Genomic DNA, 7678 nt, shown 5'->3' on the forward strand with positions numbered 1-7678 from the left:
CGGGACCCGCGCGGCGCCAGTGGCTCGGGGGGTCGGCCCCCGCCCCTTCCCCCGCCTGGGCCTAGAGCCACCCCGAGCCAGAGGCCGGAGACAGAGCTGGAGCGGCTGCCGCATCCCGGCCCAGCCTCCCCCAACATCCCTCCCCCCAGCTGGACATCTGGACCCTGGGCCCCGCACCGACAGGGTTCCGGAAACCCTCCCCGCCCAGCTCGGCGGCCGGGCCCCGCACCGCCCCCTCTCCAGAGCCCCCAGCCCTTCTCCGGACCAGACTTCCGCCTACCCCTGGCCCCCCCCTCCCTGTTCCCTCTCTCCCACCCTCTCGCAGCCTGGACCGGGGTAGGAGGGAGGGGGGGGGTGCGCCCTGCGCCGTCCCCGCCCCGACCCCCGTGATTCCCCCTGCATGGCCGGCCCGGGTGGGAAACGCGGGGGGGCCCGGGCGCCATGCGGGGGGGGCACAAGGTGGGTCGCTGTGCCTGTCCCCGTGTGATCCGAAAAGTGCTGGCAAAATGCGGCTGCTGCTTCGCCCGGGGGGGACGTGGTGAGTTCGAGGTCGCAAGGGCCCAGTGTTGAGTGGGGGGCGGGCTGGGGGATTAAGGCATCTGTTTGCCCTGGCCCTAGGGACTTAGAGCTGGAGAATGTTAAGTGTGTTTTCCAGGAACGTGACTTAATAGATGCTCTCTAAGGTTCCTCTGCCTCCAGATTTCTATTAGTTCAAGTTAAGGAAACTGGGGAAGGGGCAAGAGACTCTTATCTCTCTCCCGTCTTCAACTGGATATGAGAAAAACCCACCCACAATTCCCTTAGGCCTAGAACTGTGTATCCTCCCTCGAATCCTTTTGCTGAGAATCTACTTCTGAAGAGGGGCAGGGGAATGGAAGAATGAGGAATGAGGGCTACAAGGGGCTTTGTAAGGAATCGAATCTTTCCCTGAGTTCCTCTGTCTGTGAGCCCAGGCCAAAGATAACCCTAATGAGCGCTCTCCTCACTGGCCCCCTCTATTGGGTCTGTGCATGCCTCGGGAAAGTGGGCTGCAGAAGTCTTTTCTTTTTATAGTGATTACTGCAATTGGTGGAGGAGGGGTCTGGGGGTAGCAGATGGACTCTTAGCTCTTTTTCTCCCCCTCTTTCCTAGAGAATGGTCTGTACCCATTGGAAAGGGGAGGATTTGTGGGAGAGCAGATGGCCACCCCCAGCTTTTAGTGTCTGCCCAGATGGCTGCCCCCACCCCCATATCTGTGCTATTAACTTCATGGGGAACCTCCACATGTAATTGGGGGTTCCAGGCCTGGGGAGCCGGCTGTTTACTGTCCTTCCTCCCAAGGGTACCCTGGTGAATTTTTCTATCTTGGCCTACTCAAATGATGATGACAGGAGAATGAGCCCTAGGAAAGAGAGGCTGAGCATTTTGGAGAGATCTTGGGAGTTCCCTGGGACCCTGAGTCTGGAGCTGTGGCAATATCTATCACTCACCTATTTTCTTTTTTCCCCCATTAGAATCCTATTCCATTGCTGGCAGTGAGGGGAGTATATCAGCTTCTGCTGCCTCGGGTCTGGCTGCCCCCTCTGGCCCCAGCTCCGGCCTCAGCTCTGGCCCCTGTTCTCCGGGCCCCCCAGGGCCAGTCAGTGGCCTGAGGAAATGGTTGGATCATTCCAAACATTGTCTCAGTGTGGAAACTGAGGCAGATGGTGGTCAGGTGGGACAATATGAGGTGAGCAGAAAATGCCACAGAGGCATGTAAGACATCCATGAAGGACACTGGGGGAGAGGACAAGTTGGGGCCACTTGTCATTGGGGAGACCCAGCTATTGTCCCTGACCTCTGCAACCTGACCTCTGGTCCCCAGAACTGGATGCTGGAGCCAGCTCTAGCCACAGGAGAGGAGCTGCCAGAACTGAGTTTGCTGACCACCTTGTTGGAGGGGCCTGGAGATAAGACACAGGTATGAAGAAATGGGTCTGAGAGGCTCCCCTCACCCAAGAGGCATTCATTTGCTTACCCTAGAATGTTCTTTTCTTCCAGCCACCTGAAGAGGAAACTTTGTCTCAAGCTCCTGAGAGTGAGGAGGAGCAGAAGAAGAAGGCTCTGGAAAGGAGTATGTAAGTGTCCACCTTCCCCTCTCCACCAACTGCACAACTTTCAGAAGACTATTCCTCACATCTTAGATGAAATTCCCTCTGAGGTTGGCTATGGTGATTAAGGGGCTTCTAGTCTAGGAGGGAGGAACTGGCTAAACCACGGGTGTGCCTAGAGTCTGAAGTGGAGGCACCCTCCTGCTCCCTTCCTAGGTATGTCCTAAGTGAACTGGTAGAAACAGAGAAAATGTACGTGGACGACTTGGGGCAGATTGTGGAGGTAGCTTCCTTTACCCCTTCCCAGCCCTGGCCCACCAGCCCTTTCCCTCTGCCCAGGGGTATTTTCAGGAGATGGCTCGGTGCTCCTCTGTTCCACGCTCCCAGTCCCCTCTACTTCTGGACTTGTTGGGAGGGGGTGTCCCACCAGGACTGGTTACACAAACTCATGCACCCACCCCAATCTTCCCACAGGGTTACATGGCCACCATGGCTGCTCAGGGGGTCCCTGAGAGTCTTCGAGGCCGTGACAGGATTGTGTTTGGGAACATCCAGCAAATCTACGAGTGGCACAGAGAGTGAGTGGTGGAGCCCTGAGAGTCAGGTGCTGGGGAGGGATACTCATCTGGTTGTCTCTGTATCCCAACCGTGGGTCCATCATGACCTAAGGAACATTTGGAGAAATTTTGTAGGGAGCACTACTAGGGCAGACAGCTGGAAATTAAGTGGTGTGGGGCAGGTGGAGGTTCTGAAATGCATTTGACTTGCCTTTCTCTGCCAACCCTCCAGCTATTTCCTGCAGGAGCTACAGCGATGTTTAAAGGATCCTGATTGGCTGGCTCAGCTATTCATCAAACACGTGAGGCTTGAGAGGGTGGGGCTTAGGGGGAGGGGCTTGGCGATGTGTCAGGGCTCTCTGGAGATGTGCCCTCCCTCCACACCCACTCTACTCTCTTCAATGTTATGCCTGTTAGGAGCGCCGGCTGCATATGTATGTAGTGTACTGTCAGAATAAGCCCAAGTCGGAGTACGTGGTGTCAGAGTTTGGGGACAGCTACTTTGAGGTCAGTGGCTGAGGTGCCTTGGGGGAAACAGGACAGAATCAGCATGAGCAGGCTTTCCAGGCTGCATAACCGTCGTGTCCCTGTCCCCAGGAGCTCCGACAGCAGCTGGGGCACCGCCTACAGCTCAATGACCTCCTCATCAAACCTGTGCAAAGGATCATGAAATACCAACTCCTGCTCAAGGTCAGGACCACCTTGTCCCTGGGAGCATAGCCCACTGGTGTGGCCGTGTTTCCTCATTCATCTCCCCAGGGTTCTTAGGGCTTCCTCAGACTTCCTGGGGGTCCTTACCTGTGTCCTTAGGGGAGGATGTGGAAGCTTCTGAGAATGTCCTCATGACCTCCTTGAACATTTCTTCTCCATGTCTTAGGATTTTCTCAAGTATTACGGTAGAGCTGGGATGGATACTGAAGAGCTGGAGGTGAGGACTCTCAGATCTTCCAGGATGTACCATGTATACCTTATCCTCTTAGTCCTGGGGGTTTCCCCAGCCCCTTGGGTGGTTTAGAGCTGTTTGGTTTTTCGGGGGAGGCTGGCTGGGGTCAAGACATGGTCTGAAGAGGCAGCTGGCTGAGGGGGCCTCTTTCCCAATAATGACTGTCTTTGCCCAACAATGCTTTTCTTTACCTGTGTCCCAGCAAGCTGTGGAGGTCATGTGCTTCGTGCCCAAGCGCTGCAATGATATGATGACTCTGGGGAGACTGCGGGGATTTGAGGTATGGAAATTGGCCAGGAAACTGGTGGCCCAGTGCTGTTCTGTCCTAGTCTCAGCACTCTGGGGGTTCTTATGGGGAATTATTTTCTCCTCGGGCCGACCCCATGGTTGGTTGGGAGTGTCAGGGGATGGAGGGAGGAGCAGGGAGTTGCCCTTTTTCTCTCCTTCTTTCTCGAAGGCCGCTATCCTTTGGTTCCAGGGCAAACTGACTGCTCAAGGGAAGCTCTTACGCCAGGACACATTCTGGGTCACGGAGCCCGAGGCTGGGGGGCTGCTCTCTTCCCGGGGTCGAGAGAGGCGCGTCTTCCTTTTTGAGCAAATCATCATCTTCAGTGAGGCCCTGGGAGGAGGAGTGCGAGGTGGAATGCAGCCTGGATATGTGTACAAGAGCAGCATCAAGGTGGGCAGGGGACCATGAGGGAGGGCTCTGATGGGTGGGATGAGGCCTCTGAGAGAATGTCTGGCTCTCAATTTGTTGGGATGGGGGCAGGAACCAGAGGGGGGCTGATGAATCTGGGGCTGTCTCCTATTTGTCTATTCAGGTGAGCTGTCTGGGACTAGAGGGGAACCTCCAAGGTGACCCTTGCCGCTTTGCACTGACCTCCAGAGGGCCAGAGGGCGGGATCCAGCGCTATGTCCTGCAGGCTGCAGACCCTGCAGTGAGTCAGGCCTGGATCAAGCAAGTGGCTCAGATCCTGGAAAGCCAACGGGACTTTCTCAATGGTGAAGCTCTCATCTTCCCTCCCCCACATGCCCTTTCAGCCCTTTGACCTCCTGAATCTCTCACTGCCCAGTCTCCAACCCCTGCTCTCTAACCCTGACTTTTCCCTTTCCCCTTTTATCCCCACTAGCTCAAGATGTGGTAACTCAGAATCCACTAAAGCCCCATGCAATTTACATTGGCTGACAGTCCTTAGAAGGGAAGGCAAAATGGGAGGATGGCACAAGCAGAGCCCCTAGGGAAGGGACCTGTCTGCTGTAACCCTCCTTTCTTTTCCTCTTTGCCCCAGCATTGCAGTCACCCATTGAGTACCAGAGACGGGAGAGGAGGGAAGGCAAAATGGGAGGATGGCACAAGCAGAGCCCCTAGGGAAGGGACCTGTCTGCTGTAACCTTCCTTTCTTTTCCTCTTTGCCCCAGCATTGCAGTCACCCATTGAGTACCAGAGACGGGAGAGCCAGACCAACAGCCTGGGGCGGACAGGAGGGCCTGGGGTGGGGAGCCCTGGGAGAATTCGGCCTGGAGACCGAGCCCAGGTCAGCACATACACACCCATCAATGGCTCTCTCCCCTCCCTGCTGCTGTTGCCCAAAGGGGAGGTGTCCAGAGCCTCCTTGCCCCTGGACACACAGGTATGAGGGATAAAGTCCCCTGGTTGTAGGGGCTGGATGGGGAGGGCCTTTCTCATTCTGGGATCCCTAAATCTCCCTCCTCCATATCACTCCTTTCTTCTACCACCTTCCTTTTGTCTGCACCTTCCTACTTCCATCCCTTACTCTCCTTCCTTCCAGTTTAACTCTGGGAGAAGCTGATAGTCTCAGATAGTCTAAGATATCTGGCAAGAGGAAGTAGCTTGGCTAGGGGCTCATACTGAAAAGAGGAGTGAGGGTGGTTTCCTGACCTTTTTTGATCCTCTGACTTAAATCTTTCTTCAGGCCCTCAGTGAAATCCCCCAGGCTCCTCATGACTCTCCTCCAGTCCCTCCAACTCTGAACACCCCTCCCTGCCAGGCAAGACTTGCCAAGCTGGATGAAGATGAGCTGTAACTGTTGAAGGCCATGGGGGTGGTGTTGACTCAGCTACCTGTTCTCCAAGGAGCTTCAGGGCAGACCTTCTGGCACCACTCCAGAATTCCTCCCTCTTGTGTGTCTGGAGGGTGGGCAAGGCTGGGAATGATATCAACTTGGAGGAGAGTACCTAGACCCAAAAGGACTTCTTTCTACCCAAGGAACACAATTTCCTTCAGCTCCCACCCCTATGCATGCAACACAGTCCCCCCAAAAGGAGGATATGTGGGTGGGCAGGAGGGCTGGGGCAGGGGCCAGATAGAAATTATTGGTTTTGTTTTTGATTTTGTTTTTCCTGTTTTCTGAGAATAAAGGTTTTGTTATATCACTCAGGCTGCTGTCTTGGCAGAGGGAAGGGGAGGCTGTAAGTGGGGGTAGATGGGGTGAAGTGCTATAGAAGAGATCAGCTGGCCCCAGTCAGTTGAGGAGGGGTGAGGTGAAAGGAGAAGGGCACAGGGTGTAAGATAAAAGATGTTGATATCTTTGTCCCTCACCAGCAGTTACAGTGTCTCTCAGCCCAGACCTGGGGCTTTGAGGCACTGGAAAACCCTAGATCCCTGATGTATCCTCCCCTTTAACCAGCCCTTCTTTCCTTCCCATCCACCCTCCAGTCCAGACCCCACCAGAAAGCCCAGTGTAGTGTGACTCCCCATCACTCTCCCAACGTCCAGATACTAAAACACAAAATGCCCAACATACCTCTCCTTCTGAGGCTTCCATGTTCAGCTGAGGGAGAATGGGATAGTGGAGAGAATCCTGGGAGCTGTGGTGCCTTCCTGGCTCTGGGTTTCCTTATCTTTGCTGTCTGGGCGGTCATAAAGTATGTCCATACTGAGCCGGAGGGATTCTTCTTCAAACCACAGATCCAGGAGTGTAGGGTCTGAGAGTCACCACCCTTCTCAACCTCTGAGACAGCCCCTGGAACAGAGAGCTAAACATGCAGAGATCCATGCCCAGATGCCCTGTCCTGGGTCCCTGTGCATCTGTGTGTCCACTGTGTCCATTTGTCCCCTGGGCTCGGTCACGTGCACTTGGGCTTCCTCAGCAGACAATAGACTGCTGGGGTGGGAGGGTGAGGAGGAGCTGGATCCTCCCTGAGGAACCCGAGGTCCCTCTGCCCGACAATGGGGGGAGGGATCTGTAAGGAGGGGGACAGGACGTAGGGCCCAGATAAGACTTCTGGGGAACAATAGGAGGAATTGAAGAGAGGAGACCCGCCCTCACTGTACCGCACCCCCAGAGCTTTGGGGTCAAGGGCAGGGGGACCAGAGGGTGCTGGGTAGGGGTGCAGAAGATTCTTGTGTATGGAGGAGGGGATAGTGGCAAATAGGATTCTAGAGCTCAGAATCTTTGTATTTCTTTAGGGACTGCAGGGATACATGAGGTGGGTGGGTGACCCCTTTGTACTTGGTTTAACCACATATTTGTATGTATTTTTGAGGGCCTACTTTGTGAATAGCATTTTTTGTTTGTTTGTTTTTAAAAAAAGATGACCGGTAAGGGGATCTTAACCCTTGACTTGGTGTTGTCAGCACCACGCTCACCCAGTGAGCTAACCGGCCATCTCTATATGGGATCCAAATCCAGGGCCTTGGTGTTATCAGCACCACACTCTGTTGTCAGCACCACGCTCACCCAGTGAGCTAACCGGCCATCTCTATATGGGATCCAAATCCAGGGCCTTGGTGTTATCAGCACCACACTCTGTTGTCAGCACCACGCTCACCCAGTGAGCTAACCGGCCATCTCTATATGGGATCCAAATCCAGGGCCTTGGTGTTATCAGCACCACACTCTCCCGAGTGAGCCACGGGCCGGCCCTGTGAATAGCATTCGAATGTAATAAATAGTGCTTCAGTTTTTTTTGGCTCCTAAGAAATAAAATCAGTTCAGTATTTACCCTGAGGCCCTGCACTAGGCCCAGCCACTCCCTGCAGAGGTGTGGGGCAGTGGTTCTCTGTCCATTTCTCTGTCGGATACATGTAGCTCCTTCCCATCTTAGTAGTTTGTGAAAATGCTGAGGCCAATAGAACCCCTAAAACT

The 7678-nt window shown here is 54.6% G+C and overlaps 1 protein-coding gene and 1 long non-coding RNA gene across 4 annotated transcripts in view; one reads left to right on the top strand and one right to left on the bottom strand.

Moving 5' to 3' along the window:
- The window catches only part of ARHGEF25 (Rho guanine nucleotide exchange factor (GEF) 25), a 7419-nt gene extending 1456 nt beyond the window's left edge, over window positions 1-5963 (top strand). Inside the window, exons 1-15 of one of the 3 annotated variants that reach the window (XM_008577412.1) lie at window positions 442-538; window positions 1494-1708; window positions 1844-1939; window positions 2020-2096; window positions 2286-2352; window positions 2544-2647; window positions 2859-2928; window positions 3044-3133; window positions 3224-3316; window positions 3504-3554; window positions 3772-3849; window positions 4048-4248; window positions 4391-4571; window positions 4989-5200; window positions 5504-5963. In XM_008577412.1, coding sequence (XP_008575634.1) covers window positions 442-538; window positions 1494-1708; window positions 1844-1939; window positions 2020-2096; window positions 2286-2352; window positions 2544-2647; window positions 2859-2928; window positions 3044-3133; window positions 3224-3316; window positions 3504-3554; window positions 3772-3849; window positions 4048-4248; window positions 4391-4571; window positions 4989-5200; window positions 5504-5614 — 1743 coding nt within the window. In that variant the 3' untranslated portion in view covers window positions 5615-5963. Of the gene's footprint in view, window positions 1-441; window positions 539-1493; window positions 1709-1843; window positions 1940-2019; window positions 2097-2285; window positions 2353-2543; window positions 2648-2858; window positions 2929-3043; window positions 3134-3223; window positions 3317-3503; window positions 3555-3771; window positions 3850-4047; window positions 4249-4390; window positions 4572-4988; window positions 5201-5503 lie in introns of those variants that run through there. The other 2 variants (XM_008577410.1, XM_008577411.1) reach the window with 2 other exon arrangements.
- LOC103594209 overlaps window positions 1-6638 on the bottom strand; it is a 10467-nt gene extending 3829 nt beyond the window's left edge. Inside the window, exon 1 of the long non-coding RNA XR_550828.1 lies at window positions 6335-6638. This is a non-coding gene — a long non-coding RNA (uncharacterized LOC103594209). The remainder of the gene's footprint in view (window positions 1-6334) is intronic.
- Window positions 6639-7678: the final 1040 nt, after the last annotated feature.

This window comes from Galeopterus variegatus, unplaced genomic scaffold (assembly GCF_000696425.1).
Source record: "Galeopterus variegatus unplaced genomic scaffold, G_variegatus-3.0.2 Scaffold1505, whole genome shotgun sequence".
NCBI classification, from domain to species: domain Eukaryota; kingdom Metazoa; phylum Chordata; class Mammalia; order Dermoptera; family Cynocephalidae; genus Galeopterus; species Galeopterus variegatus.